This window comes from Littorina saxatilis, linkage group LG3, assembly GCF_037325665.1.
Source record: "Littorina saxatilis isolate snail1 linkage group LG3, US_GU_Lsax_2.0, whole genome shotgun sequence".
Classification (NCBI taxonomy): domain Eukaryota; kingdom Metazoa; phylum Mollusca; class Gastropoda; order Littorinimorpha; family Littorinidae; genus Littorina; species Littorina saxatilis.
In genome coordinates this window covers 34,049,375-34,066,263 of record NC_090247.1, presented here as the reverse complement: position 1 = coordinate 34,066,263, position 16,889 = coordinate 34,049,375, and the positions used below count along the sequence as shown (strand labels likewise).

The 16,889-nt window shown below is 41.5% G+C and overlaps 1 protein-coding gene across 1 annotated transcript; it reads right to left on the bottom strand.

Annotated features, from left to right (window-relative positions):
- Positions 1–233: 233 nt before the first annotated feature.
- LOC138961183 (baculoviral IAP repeat-containing protein 7-like) lies at positions 234–12,264 on the bottom strand. The gene is made up of 7 exons (XM_070332783.1): positions 12,168–12,264; positions 8,518–9,223; positions 7,838–8,019; positions 7,384–7,429; positions 6,511–6,621; positions 2,520–2,657; positions 234–1,093 (listed from the first exon to the last, which is right to left on the bottom strand). The coding sequence occupies exons 2-7, from the start codon at positions 9,035–9,037 to the stop codon at positions 897–899; spliced, it is 1,194 nt and encodes a 397-aa protein (XP_070188884.1). The 5' UTR covers positions 9,038–9,223; positions 12,168–12,264; the 3' UTR covers positions 234–896.
- Between the last annotated feature and the right edge of the window lie 4,625 nt (positions 12,265–16,889).

The window sequence follows — 16,889 nt, the reverse complement described above, 5'->3', positions numbered from 1 at the left end:
GTTTAAATACGGTATGGTTGTATTGTTTGCTCCAGAAATGTATATTTTGTACATTAGAGTGTTCTGAACTTTTGAGTCGCAAAAAGTAGATCCACAATGTGTACAGTCTCTACCCATGAGCTATCGAGGATTCAGGCCCGTTGTTGGGTAAGTGATTTTGGTTGTTGGGTAAGTTACCGAAAAATAACTAGCCCTACAAGTTTACAGAGAGAAAGAAGCAGAGGGGGGGATAGAGATATAAATCATGCTGCTTCAAGAATAGCATAAAATGAATTCATATCAATGTTTTTTCTTCTTTTTCTCAATTGGCACAGTAGCCTGGTGGTTGGGACATCAGACACGAAGTCTCGAGGTCAAGAGTTCGAACCTTTGCCGGGGGCGTTTATTTTTTCCCCTTGATCTCTCTTGAAGATAAAATATGATCAGTCTTGAAAGAGCAAACCGGATGTTATCCCTGCAAAATTCAAGCGTTGACTGAAGCTCTCAAGGTCATACACGCTGTATAGGTGGGGTTTCGGGTAGCGTTTGCTGTACAGAATTCTGTACATGATTTTCATCCCTATCTTTTCAACCTCGTAGCCCCGGAAAGTCAAAAATAGACCACAGCTTTAACGCCTAATTCTGTGAGTGAACACAATTACCATGTTGATAAGTAAGAGTCGAGTCACTGTTCTCAGCTCGTTAGTTGCTACCAATTGATGTTTCTGTTTTTACCACGCGGGTAAGGCAAATGCTACAAGTCTGTGAGATTCATAAGCTTGGCACATGCAGACATGCACTCAAAGAATTAAAATGAAGCAAGCTAAAAAGAAACAGTTGTAAAAACCAACACAACACAAACAAGCCGTCACTGATTAAAAGATGTTCAGCTGACTTCACAATGGCCCCATTGCAGTTCAACACAAGTAAGTGCGTATGGTCGCACGCAATTTCTGTCGGCACACAGGGCACTGTTTAATGCTCTGAGCACACTCGGAGCAACAAACAAGATGGCCGCAGGGCAAAAATGTCACGGCCACTTCTCTGTCCAGGCAGATTTTGCAGAGCATCCTGTCACCTCCTTGACTTTGCTGAGTAGAGACTGATGCCCCACCTACAACATAAAAAATAAATACTTTTTTTTAAAACATCCTTCTTACTTACAAAACCAGTGATCCATTTAAACTCTCAAAATAAAGGATAAATCATATCAAAACCATACCCAACAGTCTTCTATCTGGTAACAAAGGTAAACAATGAATTTAGCAACAGGATGCAAACAGTTTTAGCTTCGTTATCTTTTGCGTAACTCCCTGATGCTCGAATCATGGTTACTTTTTTGATTCGTACACAGATTACGTCTAATAATCAACATATATAAAATTAACTCATTCGCTGTGTATCGGAATTGGAATTCCGACACCTGTGTTTAGCGTTGCCCGCACGTCTGTAGTTTAGTTCCGTCGGATATCACGAATTTTTAACGATGTAAACGGCCCTGCTGACCAAGGGAAACAACCCCCGCAATAAACTTCTATCTGTCTACTTGACTTTTCCAAGATGGCGGATCGTTCTGCTACAAGACGTAGTAACTTGAAAAGAGTGCCAGAACTTGTTATTCAGTACGGTTCTGATCTTGACCTTAGTGATGATGATAGTGGAGATGATATTTTAGATTCTGGTGACGAGTTTGTGCCAATGGACGATAATTTGGGTGATGATTCGGACAATGAAAGTGTCGATCATGACATTGTGTATCATTGTGTATGATGAACCCATGACGTAGTAAGTTTTGTTTTTTTGTGCTTCAAAGAGGTAGTTTGACTGGATGTGAAGACAACAAAAGGTATGTTCTTTCAAATGTTTCATATATTTTCTAAAAGAGCAAGTTTCAAACTTTGCAAAAATGTAAGGTAGGTAAGGTTATTTTGTGTTGTTGATTTAAAAAACATTTTTTAAATGGGTCAAAATCGTGCGATTTGAGGGAACACAGGGAAATTTAACAATTTAGACGCGCCTCGATTATGCTTGACACTCACCAGTTCAAGTCTATTTAACAGTACTTTTTGTTTCTGATTCACCAGCAACACTCTTGACATTTGAAACGGTGCATATCAGCTTGATTTTGTGAGAAAAAGTACTGCAACAGTGAGTTACTGGTGTTTCATTCAAGAACAAAAAAGTTTGTTTTTTTGCTTCAAATTGGATATTTTGCCTGTATATGAAGACAACAAAAGGTATGTACTTTCAAATGTTTCATATATTTTCTAAAAGAGTAAGTTCCAAACTTTTGCAAAAATATAAAGGTATGTAAAATTATCTTGTGTTGTTGATTTTTTATAATTTTTTCAAAATGGCTCTAAATCGCGCGCTGGCATGGAACACAGGGGAAATTTCGACGCGCCTTGAATGAGTTAAAAGATTGTCACAGTTGTATTTTGCAGCAGCCAAAAGTACACCGTCTCTGGTGCAAGTAGGATATGATCTAAAAACAAATTACAATTCAATTCTTTCTTGAATTCAATCGTTCAAAAGCTAACCTGCTGCTGAGACTTGGGGAGACAATCCACTATTGGAAACCGGCGTGACGGCTGGAACAGTTCCCTCCCCTGAACCAATGTGAGGTTCATTTTCTTCCAACAATGCGTTGACAAGTTGGTCTGCAGTAGGCACGTGTCCTGTAACATATAAAAGGGCATGTTTTTATATTTAGTCAAGTTTTGACAAAATATTTTAACATCGAGGGGGAATCGAAACGAGGGTCGTGGTGTGTGTGTGTGTGCGTGTGTGTGTGTCTGTGTGTGTGTCTGTGTGTGTGCGTGCGTGCGTGCGTGCGTGTAGAGCGATTCAGACCAAACTACTGGGCCGATCTTTATGAAATTTGACATGAGAGTTCCTGGGATTGATATCCCCGAACGTTTTTTTCCTTTTTTCGATAAATGTCTTTGATGACGTCATATCCGGCTTTTCGTGAAAGTTGAGGCGGCACTGTCACGCCCTCATTTTTCAACCAAATTGGTTGAAATTTTGGTCAAGTAATCTTCGACAAAGCCCGGACTTCGGTATTGCATTTCAGCTTGGTGGCTTAAAAATTAATTAATGACTTTGGTCATTAAAAATCTGAAAATTGTAAAAAAAAATAAAAATTTATAAAACGATCCAAATTTACGTTCATCGTATTCTCCATCATTTTCTAATTCCAAAAACATATAAATATGTTATATTTGGATTAACAACAAGCTCTGAAAATTAAATATATAAAAATTATTATCAAAATTAAATTGTCCAAATCAATTTAAAAACACTTTCATCTTATTCCTTGTCGGTTCCTGATTCCAAAAACATATAGATATGATATGTTTGGATTAAAAACACGCTCAGAAAGTTAAAACAAAGAGAGGTACAGAAAAGCGTGCTATCCTTCTTAGCGCAACTACTACCCCGCTCTTCTTGTCAATTTCACTGCCTTTGCCATGAGCGGTGGACTGACGATGCTACGAGTATACGGTCTTGCTGAAAAATGGCATTGCGTTCAGTTTCATTCTGTGAGTTCGACAGCTACTTGACTAAATATTGTATTTTCGCCTTACGCGACTTGTTTAACTTGCAGTGTCAGGGCTACACACACACACACAAATATACTCTATAGTTACAACAGCTGCATTACCAAAAATATGTCATTCACTGCTTCTTCTTCTTCTTCTGCGTTCGTGGGCTGAAACTCCCACGTACACTCATGTTTTTGCACGAGTGGAATTTTACGTGTATGACCGTTTTTACCCCGCCATTTAGGCAGCCATACGCCACTTTCGGAGGAAGCATGCTGGGTATTTTCGTGTTTCTATAACCCACCGAACTCTGACATGGATTACAGGATCTTTTCCGTGCGCACTTGGTCTTGTGCTTGCGTGTACACACGAAGGGGGTTAAGTCACTAGCAGGTCTGCACATAAGTTGACCTGGGAGATCGGAAAAATCTCCACTCTTAACCCACCAGGCGGCAGCGACCGGGATTCGAACTCACGACCTCCCGATTAGGAGGCCGACGTCTTACCACCACGCCACTGCGCCCGTCGTCATTCACTGCAAACTGATAACATATTTGGCTGTAATCTTGCAAGGATTTACATGTACAGTGGAATCCAGCTTCAACCTGGGTATAAAGAAATCCCTCTTTTAACAAACTGCCATTGATTTCCCGGCAGACAGCCTTCTATTTCTTACTTGTTACTTTCCGGCTACATCGAACCTTTTGAACTCATTTGCATAACGAACCCCTCTTTTAACAAACACGTTTTCATCGCCCCAGAGCCGTTTTGTCTCTAAAAGTCACAAGGCTACAACGAACTGATGTCAATAATTGTCTCCAAAGACAAAAATACACAAAAATACACAAACACAAGTGCACATCGCGTGATGAGCGAACTCTGAACAAACAGCGGGAGGTGCACGGAACAGCCACCGCCGCTGTGTTGACCCAGAACCGCTCCCAACACCAACTGCCACAGAAGCACGTGTTGCTGCCAATACCCTACGTCGCTACTTGCAGGCAAAGTGCAGCGATGTCTGTGACTTAACTCAACTCAACTCAACTCAAATTTATTAATCCATATGGAAATTATGTTGTAACAATACTCATTTCCAATCAAAAGAATAAGAATGCATACTAAACACAGTCTCACTAACGCAAACAGTCATCCGTCAAGTCAAGTCTGCCAACTCACAACTCACTCACACAACAACAGCAACAGCAATACAAATTAACAAAAACCATAATTCCAATAACAGAAAGACGTCCAAGAGTCCACCTCCACATCCACGCACACACAAGGTTTACAAAGCACCACATGTCGACTAGAACACCGCACATTTGGGCTACGGTAATACAGTTACTAAAGATACATACATTACAGATAACCCAGCAACAGAGTACAGTAATAATTATGACAGAGAAACATGATAGAGGCCTCTAACATGTGATTGGTTGAAAGCATGGATAGCTCTGGGAACAAAAGAATTGCGGAAACGTGACGTTCTAGCAACCATAGCCCTCAGTCTACCACTCCTGTCAATGCGTCGAGAGTCAAATTCAGGTTTCAGTGGGTGTGTCTCGTCAGCCAAAATTGAGGTCAGTCGGTCAGTCAGTCGTCTCTGGCAAACTGATTCAATGGTCTCTTGCTTCCTGCCTACAACAGATCCAGCCTTCTTGACTAGCTTTTCTAGCCTGTCACTATCCTGTTTACTAAGATTACCCCCCCAGCACACACATGCATATGTCAACACGCTACCAACAGTGGACAGATAGAACATTTGCAGGATGTCATTACGAACAGAGAACGATCTAAGCTTCCTTAGACAGTACATGCGCGTGTGCGCTTTCTTCAAGATTTGGTCAGTGTTGGCATGCCAAGACAGCTTGTTGTCGATCACTACACCTAGGTAGCGATAGCTTTCAACCTGTTCGACTTCAACACCAGCTATCACGATAGGTTTGTGTGCTACCTTTTTTCTTCTAGTGTCAAAAATCATTTCTTTAGTTTTTCCTGTGTTCAAGTCCAGGTAATTCTCGTCGCACTTGGATATGATCTCCAAATTGGAGTGTACAGTGGAGAAGTGTGCCAGTTCTGAGCAGCGTCAGACAAACATTCTGGACTTTTTCAAAACAGCTTAGTACGTTTGTCGCAGCAGTGTCACTGTCAGTGTGTGCAGTGTCTTTTTTGACGGATACGGAGATTGATCAGAATGTACATGTACATGCTTTTACACGACTTTTTAAATTTTACTTCTAAAATTGTGACAGTAAAGTGAACATTTGAACTATGCCTCTCTCTATGGATTATATTATGAAGCTGTTGAAAACATGCAGAGATTGTACTCTCCAAGGAAAGATCGATGGGACGATCATTTGAAGGTGAGTGGGAAAACTTGTCTTTAGGCCATTTAGGGTTGAAAATTCTACAGCGAATTGCTGATATAACAAACTAAAATGTATCTCCCTTGAGATTCGTTGTACCCGGACTCCACTGTAAATGGCCACAACAGTTTTGGCAATTTGTTTATGTTTACAGAAGTCCTTGGAGTCACCTGTCTCTCACAGAAAAAAAGAACTTTGGCAGATCTGCAGAAACAACGGTGAAGTGTTTGGTTATTTGAATAAATTAAGTTTCCGCATTTTGGAGACTGCTGAGGCCAAACTTAATGAAATCTCTGCATCATAATTCAGTGATACCTGCCTAGCAAGTAGCAAATCAATATCATAATACTGTATTGAAAAAGTGAGTATAATCCTCATCTTTACTTTCATACAGCTCATGAGAACAATTAATACCAAAGTAATGTCTTTACTAATGATGTTGCATGTCTAAGGGAAAGGTTGATCGTGGCAAAACTGCATGAAGTTATACTTTTTAACTTCCATCTTTTCATTTGCAAACAATTTGTTCTGTTTTACAAGCAAATATTTTCCTGTTTATTTTTTTTTAGGGTGTTTTTCTCCAAGATGAATAAAATTACTGAGGATGTAGGGCAAACCTGAAGATGAAACAAGCCTCTGCAAAACTGTCTGGATGCGTTCAGGTTCAAATCCCATCTCTACAGCCTCCCTAAATACAGATGGCATTCCAGGGTCCCGTGTCTGTGGTTCTGAAACAAGCATTGCAGAAACCATCCATTAATGGCATTACTGGTCAACTGATTTATTAACATTTGAAAGAACTGACCCAGGAAGCAGTATAGCTAGACCTTTTTTTCCTGAGGGGTGGGGGGAGGAGGACTGGTGACATGTTCAGGGTTCCTGCAGGGCAGAGCTGATACAATTCAATGAGTTTTCAAGGACATTTCCAGGACCAAATAAATGCTTTTCAAGGACATGATTTTCCCCAAATTAATGCAAAGCACCAAGCTTACCTTCAGTTTTTCAAGTCTGCAAACTATTAGTCATTCCGTAGTTGTTTCAACTACAGGTGACTAGTAATAGTTAGTTCGTCTGCTTTCGTTTTCACTCGATCTTTTATTCTCCCAAAATGTGTGTACTGTATTTGACGAAAAAAAAGGGAGTTGCATTTTTTTTTAAATAAGACAAGCTGCTGACGAAATGTATAGGCAACTATTTGGAAAAATCAAGTACTTTTCAATGACTATTTAACAAAACTCTATTTTCAAGCACTGTTCAAGGCCTGGAAAAGGTTTTCCAATTTTCAAGGAGTTTTCCAGGGTTCAAGGACTCTGTACGAACCCTGCATGTTATTTTAGTGACTTTCTGCTATACTTTAAGATCCAGAATGCCAACTAAGGACTTAACCGGTTTCTATACTTATCCTATAGAACACATATCGTTATGCACATAAGAAGTGTAAGTACTGTGACACCTTAAAAAAACAAAACCAAAACAAGCAAGAAACATACCTGTAGGAGCTGTAGATGTTGCTCTGCTCTGTGATAAACTTTCATCCTGAAAAAGAAAAAGAAAACACAAATGTTTGAACAGGTTTAGTGCATGCAAAATCTGAGGAACTATACAATCAACAAAGACAAATGCAATGTATATATATATCCTTTTCCAGCACAACAAAACAGAATCTGATTAGCCTTGGAGAGACATCAGGGGAGGACCTGCTACATCAGATCTTACTGAGGATGCTACAATAGATCCCCCCTTCAAGACCACCCCCCCCCCCCCCCTCCATTTTAAGACCTTGTTATTGCACATTTTCTGTTTCTAACCTTTGTAAATTTACCTCCATCTTAAGAACCCCTCCGTATTATTGATATTAAGACCCCATTTTTGCTAACGATTTTTTTTAGGTCTTACTGTTAAATGGTGGGTTTTTTACTGTTCAAAAGAACAAAGGACAATTACCTCAGTAACCTGAATTGCCAGGTATCTGTCCGAGATTTCGTCGATGAAGACTGGACCCTTCTGCTGCAGCAGGTAGGGACAGCGAGGAAACCAGCGAGCGTGTTCCACCCACGGGTCGTCCCCCCTTTCCCAGTTTCGCAAGGCTCCGCCACAGCAGAAACAGCATACCAGGTCACCTTCACCTTGTAAATCAAGAAATGTGTGATAAATGATCTTATAATGTATGTGAGGCAATCAAGTAACATTTGACTTTTCACGAATGCATTCTTCATTACATGATTTTGCACAGTGTGACTGTGAAAGCACTTTTAACCTGTGAACTTAATCACCAGTCTACTGGATTGACACAATCAAGATTAAGAAAAAATATTGGTCAATTAACCTAGCAATGCTATTTGACATGTGTTCATAGCAATGCTCAGGCTTTGATAAGTTTGCATAGAGTCAATTTATGGTTAAATGGAATACATGTACTGTATAAATCAAGAAAGATAGAAAAACAGGAAAATTTGCATTTCACTGGATAAGAATTCTTGCCTGTTTCGTCTCGATCTTTCCTCTCACAAGTCAGGGGGAGAAGGATTTTTAATTTGCATACGTCTATAAGCTGGTGAACAAAATACATTTGTTACCATTCCACAACTAGGTAAGGCCTTCCTCATTTACAAATGACAACACACCTCTGTAGAAGAAACCAGCATGGGCCAAAGTCTCAGGTCTCTGGGTTAAATCAGAAGACCAGTCAACAAAGGTCGCCAACCTGGTGTCAACCGACTGGTTATCTGGATGACACGGATTTAACCTCAAGTTCCCAGTGACCTCACTGGGTCCAATGTCAAGACCCCGTGAAGAAGTTGGTTTTGGTGAAGGTGCAGAGATACTGCTGGTGGCAGGACTAGAAGATGCAGGCAGAGGTACGTTCCCTACATCGTGTCCCTGGATGAAAAGACATCCCCCACAATGTTTTTCATGCTCTGTGAATGGATCATCGCCGTGCTGCCAGCTTTTTAAAGTGGCACCACAAAATGCGCACCTGACTTTGTCCAATTGTCCAAGATAGTAAAACCCAGCTTTTGCCAGTGGTTCAGGTGATACAGCCGCTGAGTGGGGCCAGCATCGGAACGTGTTCAGACGTCCTTGCTCTGAACGTAGGTCTGGTGCAGCGTTTGCCTTTGACATGGAAGGAGAGCCGGAGTCCATGGTTTTAAAGTGATATATTTGCCTGATGTAGGGTTTGTAGTTCTCCTGGTCATCATTGATGCATGGGACAGACGCAACTGTTAAGTTGTCTTCTCTATTACTGTATTATATATATACTGCTGTTACTGTTAGCTATAGAAGTCAAAGTAGCATCCATGATCAGCACACATCGCATTGATTGTAAACCTGAATAAAGGAATAGAAACACATAACATCTTGTTATAGTGACAGTAGAAAAGAGCACAATTATTTGACATGGTAATGGTACAGGCAAGAATCTTTTAAATCAAATTAAAACTCATTGCAAACGTACCCACCACAATGCACTCAGGTACTTGTCAATATATATATATCAGTATCAGGACATTTTGGTCAGTAAAAGTACAAGAAGATTAGTAATTCATTCATAAAATGTAAATTCAGTCAAACTCTATAATCATATAGACTCAGATCTATTAGAAATGTATGTAGATTATAATATATTTTATTCAAAATGATCATAAAAAATCATGTAAATAAACTACCTGAAGGTTGCCAGAGTTTTTGAATGTTCATGCAGCAAAATAGTTTATTTTAGTTATCAAAATCAAACTGCAAATGCAATAGACCTTTTCGGTATCTGAGCATCTCTCGTAAGATATCTGCAAGACACGTAAGCTCTTTGTTATGCTTTGAACGTCACGAGAACTTCGAACCACGGCATTTGCAGCTCGCTCAGGATAGTGGCGTGGTGGTAAGACGTCGGCCTCCTGATCGGAAGGTCGTGTGTTCGAATCCCGGTCGCTGCCGCCTCGTGGGTTAAAAGTGGAGATTTTTTCGATCTCCCAGGTCAACTTATGTGCAGACCTGCTAGTGACTTAACCCCCTTCGTGTGTACACGCAAGCACAAGACCAAGTGCGCACGGACAAGATCTTGTAATCCATGTCAGAGTTCGGTGGGTTATAGAAACACGAAAATACCCAGCATAAGAGATGTTCAACGTGCGGGCTACTTCACCTGCCTTGACCTCTCACCAATTCATTGTAAAGCGCTTAGAGAACGTCAAGCGCTCTATAAATCTCCCATATTATTATTATTATTATAGCTGGACCACATGCTTTGCTGTGCTCTGAAGTTTGCGAGAGCTTACGAGAACTTGGAATACCGACAGGGTCTAATATATGTCAGCAATGCAAATTTCAAGATGCATTATTCAATGTAATTTTTTGTCCCTTTTAGTACCAAAGGTCCATCGTCAGTACTTGGGATTAGCTATAGAGGGGGATAGCCAGAGTGGAGTTTATGCGAAAACAACAAGGGCGGTGAGAAAAGTGGCCTGAGGAGAAAAATTAGATGGTTACATCGGATAGCCGTTGATGGGAAGTTTGAGAGAGAGAAAAAACTTGAATCAGGTAGAATTTGTATTTCTAATTGATTTGGCAACGTTTAGTTTTAGGCTGCAGTATCAAAATTGTTGGTAATCTTGAACTTTAGTGTGTTAAATCCATACCTCATAATTCAGAGGCATTTAAGTCTCCACATTTGTAGAACCTGCACTTGTAATCATAACAAGTCATTTTAGAACCCTTTGAAGTTACGGAATGAACTCCGATGAACTGTACGAATGCATTACGTTTACATGCGTCAAAGAAAGAATTATCCGTATGAGCGGACAAGGGAGACAACTCTTTCGTGTAAATGATGTCCCTTGGTTGACAACTTACGCCATTTTCGGTGCATTTTCGTCGATTGAACAACCAAATTAATTAATTATGCTTAAGTTTGGAGCTCAATCCGTCAATTAATTTCACTACAAATGATCTTTGGCTTGCTTACAGGGACTGTAATTGTATCAAAAATAAGTAAAGAATGTCACTGGATTCTGAGAATGGGAGGCACCCGATGTTCCCCCAGGTCTATGTTCTCCCAGGTCTATGTTTCCCCAGGTCTATGTTCCCCCAGGTCTATGTTCCCCCAGGTCTAATATATATATGTTATGTCATATGTCATGTTTCACTTCAGTGAAATTAAAATAAACAGGGTGTTTTAAACTTACGATCTGGGCGTTCTCGTGAAGTCTGTTGCATGTACTCCTATTTATGTATTCAAATCCTCTCTCTCTCTCTCTCTCTCTCTCTCTCTCTCTCTCTCTCTCTCTCTCTCTCTCTCTCTCTCTCTCTCTCTCTCTCTCGTTATCTGTTTCTAGGTGTCAGTGTCTGTCTCTTTTCTCTCCTCCTCCCTCCTTTTACTTGCAACAATATGCAAAGATAATTTTGTCCCAGACTTAGAGCGTAGAGATTGCCAAATCTCAGCAGAAATGACAGAAAGAAAAACTTGATACTGAGTCTGACTACCGACAAACCGAGGTGCCAAACTGCCGTCGGCCGGTTTTGATAACAATCAGAGGTAAACAAACACCCGCCACACTCACCATGCCCAGCACGGCCACCTTCTACACCTTCCCTCTCGGGACATGACATGACATATGACATAACATGACATGACATGATTTATAATATGACATGTCTTCACACATGACAAGACATGACATAGAACGTGACACATGACGTGACATATGACATGACACATGACACAACTTATAGCACGATGTATAGCATGACATATGACACGACATATTGCTTGCCATGACATGACATATGACATGCGACATGACATTATATGCCATGACATATGGCATGATATGTAACATGACATGTGTGGCATGACATGTGAAATTACATATGACATGACCTGACATATATGACATATGGCATGACATGACATGACACATGGAATGACTGGAGGAACATAGACCTGGGGGAACATAGACCTGGGGGAACATAGACATGCTCCCCTGAGCTATGAATTTAACACACTATTCACTAAAGTTCAAGATTACAAATTGTCTTTTTTCACTAGAACTTGCCTGGGCTACTATAAATTACAGGGATTACAGAAATAATACGCAATATCCGTTAAGTGTTCAAGGAAAATCCGATTGACTAGGCCTATTGAGGCTATTCCTCAGAAACTCGGCCACAGAAGTATTAGAACAATGATGTATTCACGTCTCCATTCAAACAATTGTTTTTGCGTTGGTAACGCTTCCGACAAAATCACGACATTCTATCGTACAGTCTTGTAACCTACCTACTGTTAACATGTAGACCGCAGTGTCCGCTTCTCTGAGATTGGTATTATTATCTTTCTGTTTCGACGCAGTCGATCAACAGGAAGTGCATTTCATGGGAGGTAACTAGATTGTTTCATGTCGTTTTATGTTCATAATTTCTTATGAGTGCCTTCCCTCGGCACTCGCTCTGCATGCGTTGCATCAGAGACTGTAGAGTACACAAACATCTGTGTACTCTACAGTCTCTGGTTGCATTTAGTTTTAACCACTTTAATTTTAATGTCCGTGTTTTGAATAAAAAAAAAACAAGAAAGGTTTACATTATTTGAACGTTTAATTCAATACAAAATGAAGCATTCGCAAGAACTTCAATTTATCAGCCTTTCAGTGGAATGAACACTGAATAAGACTATGATACACCCAGGCCGCTTTTTGTAGTCTAGTAGGCCTACAAACAAACTGAAATCAGAGAGTGCCGGTGTAACACGAGAAAATTACTCCCACGAGATTTTTACTCCGGAGTAAAAATTTCGTACGAAAATGTTACTCCCTTTCAGGGCCGGACCAAATGATCGAGTTGTAAGGGGGGGGGGGGGGGGGGTCCTCCTTTTTGGGGGGAGCAAATCAGCGAAGTGGCGAAGCCACAAGCGCGCGCCTGCAAAGCAGGCGCGCGAACTAGGGGGGTCCGGGGGCATACTCCCCCGGAAAATTAAAAAAAAACCGGTTAAAATCTGTGCAATCTGGTGCATTCTGGGCCTTGTTTTGAGGGTTAAGAGCAGCATTGTTTTGGTGCTAAAACTAGTAAAAAAAAACAACACCACTCAAAGCAAGGTACATGCTTTTTCCAGGGGTGGGGTTCCGGAACCCCTGGAACCCCTCCCTGGGTCCGGCCCTGCCTTTACAAAAAAAGCACTCCCCCATTACACGAGAAAATTACTCCCCACGACAGGTGAGTTCCCGAGTCAGTTAACATTTCGTACACAAATGTTACTCCCCTGACGAATAAAAAACGAATAAATTACTTCACCCTAACACGAGCAATTTAACTTCCCATGCCAGGTGTACGTAATTTTGACTCCCTTGTCCCCTGTTAGTCTTGGTGGTGGAAGGGGTGGAGGGAGGCTAGCGCGACATTCGTTCGCGCGAAATGCCAATAGTTTGGCAGTATCCCTTCGCCCGCATCCCATTTTCGCGTACGAGATTTTTTACTTAAAGTAAAAAAATGGGGAGTAAACATTTCGTGGAGGGAGTAATTTTTTCGTGCCTTGGGGAGTTCTTTTCTTGTACGAAAAATTTACTCGGAGTAAGAATTTCGTACGAAATTTTTACTCCGGAGTACATTTTTCGTGGAGTAAAAATTTCGTGTTACACCGGTGTCGTGTATCAACTGATTTGAGCCACAGTACCCGACCGAGCGGCCGGTGTAACACGAGAAAATGACTCCCACGAGATTTTTACTCCGGAGTAAACATTTCGTACGAAAAAGTTACTCCCTTTACGAAAAAAGCACTCCCCCATTGCACGAGAAAATTACTCCCCAAGACAGGTGAGTTCCGAGTAAACATTTCGTTCTAAAATGTTACCCCCCTGACGAATAAATAACGAATAAATTACTTCACCTCAACACGAGCAATCTAACTTCCCATGCCAGGTGTACGATATTTTTACTCCCTTGTCCCCTGTTAGTTCTTGGTGGTGGGAGGGGTGGAAGGAGGGTAGCGCGACATTCGTGTGCGCGAGATCACTTATTGGCATTATCCCTTCGCCCGCATCCCATTTTTGCGTACGAGATTTTTACTGGAAGTGCAAAAAAATGGGGAGTAAAAATGTCGTGGAGGAAGTAATTTTTTCTTGCCTTAGGGAGTTCTTTTCTCGTACGAAAAGTGTTCTCGGAGTAAGAATTTCGTATAGTACGAAATATTTACTCCGGAGTAAATTTTTCGTGGAGTAAACATTTCGTGTTACACCGGGGTTACGTGACGTGACCCTGCTGTATACACTTTATAACCGCGGCCCGTGTTTCAGCCTCGGGTCAGGTTGCTGCAGCGGCCGCTTGAAATCAGCCTTAGAACTGATTAGCGGCCTATGTTTTTAAATCAGTTCCGCAGACAGACTCAGTCGTTCAGATCTTTATTTTATTCTTGTTCGCCGCTTACGGGACTGATGTAGATTGTGTTACTTAGCCAGTGTGTGTATGTGTGTGTCACAGTGTGTCAGTGTATGCGTACGTGCGCGCGTCAGTCAGTGCCGGCGTGCGTGTGTGGTGTGTGTGTCAAGTTTCGCCTTAGTAGCTTCATGGAGCACAACTCTTTCACAGCTTATACAAATCTCAGCATTTAAAGCCCCAGTCTGCCTCATATGGTTTACAGAACGATTTAAATCTTCTCACGAAAAAAAGCAGTTCTAACTGGAACACACTTGCACTGCCGAATAGCATTTAATAGCATTAAAATGACACAGTTCGTTTGCCCTATTTAGCTTGCGTAAACCACACGGCACCAGTTTTCGTGGTTTATCTAACCCCTGAGCCATCGGCGTCGACACGTGAGATCCACTTTTCTTATTTTCACAATTTAGTCGTCAGTTTGTGATTTCAATGCGACTCACTGTATCTGTATGGCAATGGCACGTTATTGTGTACCTCCGAATCTAAAAATGCAACAAACGACTGCGAGTCACACGAACTTATCGGTGGCGGTGGCTTCAAACAACCAAGCGCTATGCAAACAAATCGTCTGCTTAGGGCAAACACGACCTTGCGTGACCTGTTTCCGGGCTCCCTTTTTTCAAACTTTCAAAACTTCGAATTGTCAATTGTACTGATCTTGTCTTGATGAAAAAAGAATTCTTTTATGGTTTAAGAATGATTACGTAACACGCTGTCAATTTATTATTTAGATTTTAAAAGTTAGGTCTACCGCCATGTAACCGGGTTCCGTAACACTACGATCACCTCGGGAGGCGAAGTGCAATCAAACAGGATTGAAAATGTTAGGGCCAATTTCTTAGCCCTATAAAAACTGTTATGCAAACCCGAAGGTTTCCATGAACATACAGACAATCGGAAACCACCAGACCCCATCACAAACAGAATTCCACAATCCACCGGTGTTGACTTAAAGGCCAACAACTCGCCGGTGCAGAGTCTGCTGTGAAAGGAGCGGTAGCCTCCCCTGTCACAGCCAAAACGAGGCTTCCGATTTGTCTAATGGTAAATCCGTTCTGACTGCACGAAATATTCTTTAAAAATGTCTTACTCTCAACGGAAAGCAGCCAGGATGTTCCCGTTCGGTGAACGTTCAAATATAAGCATGTTGTACTGTGTAAGAATCTCGGACACAGGATTGCATTGCGGACCTCAGTGATTGGATGTCTTTAAACAAACTCCAGTTAAATAGTGACAAAACCGAAGTTATGCTGGCCTGTCCCAAGAAATTTCTCAATCACCCTTCTCTTCCTGCCTCTCTCACTGTCAACGAACTACCTATCTCTTTCTCTCCGTCTGTCCGCAGCCTTGGCGTCAATCTCGATCCAACTCTCTCTTTCCAAAAACACATCTCTAACATCTGCAAGTCCGCCTATCTAGAGCTGCGCAAGATTAGTTCAGTCCGTCACTACCTCACCGCTGATGCAACCAAAACGTTAGTGTGTTCTTTAGTCCTCTCAAAGATAGATTATTGCAATTCTCTTCAGTCTGGCCGGTCTCCCTAAGTACCTTTTAGATAGACTTCAAAGGATCCAAAATAACGCTGCCCGCCTGGTCTTCAAATCTTCCAAGTATGAACACGCCACACCCCTTCTTCACTCTCTACACTGGCTGCCAATCACTAAAACTGAGGATCGAATACAAACTCTCCTCTCTTTCTTTTGCCGTCGTTTCTGGTTCTGCCCCAGAATACTTGTCAGAACTCCTCAATCTCTATACCCCCTCTCGTCAGCTTCGCTCCGCCGCCGACACTCGACTCTTCCGACTCCCCACAGTGCAAACAAAAACATGTGGCGAGAGGTCCTTCGCCTATCAAGACCCTGTGACCTGGAATAGATTACCACTGCCTCTCAGACACACAGATTCTCTCACTACATTCAAGACAAATCTCAAAACACACCTCTTTCAGCGCAAGTGATTTCCCCCCCAGCATCGATCTCCCCACCCACCCCATCCCGCCCCACCTCACCCCCTACCTAGCGCCTAAAATAACGTGTATATATATTTTCTGCGCTTTGTGTCAGCACTGTGTGTGTGTGTGTAAATAGTACCGTTGACACGTTTTTATATAGAAGCCTACTGTGGTTCTTGTGCTTAGGCTGTGTATTGGACTGTCATTGTATGCCTGCATTATTAGTTGTCAGTATTTATTACATGTGCTGATTGTTCTCTTTGCCTGCGAGCGTATAGTATGTTGGTTATGTTTGGTCATAGTATGTTTGTTTATGTTTGGTCGTTATCTTGCCTATGCGTGTATTGTATGTTTGGTCGCTTTCTTTGCCTGTGCATGTATAGTTTGTTGGTTATGTTTGGTCGGTTTCTTTGCCTGTGCGTGTATAGTATGCTTGGTCGATGTATACATTGAGTTCAAAAGAATTTTCTTCAGCCGGGTCAAATAAATCACCTGCCTGCTCTGTTTGTTCCTTTCAGTTCCAATGAAGAAAGAAGACAAGATTGAAGTGCTGCTCGGTTTGATTAAAGTTAGTAAAACAATATCTGACTTGCCACATCAAAGGGATCCGGCCTCGAATGA

What these genes read in the sequence shown, in the direction of transcription:
- LOC138961183 (XM_070332783.1), bottom strand. Translation starts at nt 9,037, where the DNA reads ATGGACTCCGGCTCTCCTTCCATGTCAAAGGCAAACGCTGCACCAGAC. An exon ending in TGCTGGTTTCTTCTACAGAG is followed by an intron (nt 8,020 to 8,517) that starts GTGTGTTGTCAT and finishes TTGATTTACAAG; the next exon opens with GTGAAGGTGACCTGGTATGC. An exon ending in AACATCTACAGCTCCTACAG is followed by an intron (nt 6,622 to 7,383) that starts GTATGTTTCTTG and finishes TGCTTGTTTCAG; the next exon opens with AACCACAGACACGGGACCCT.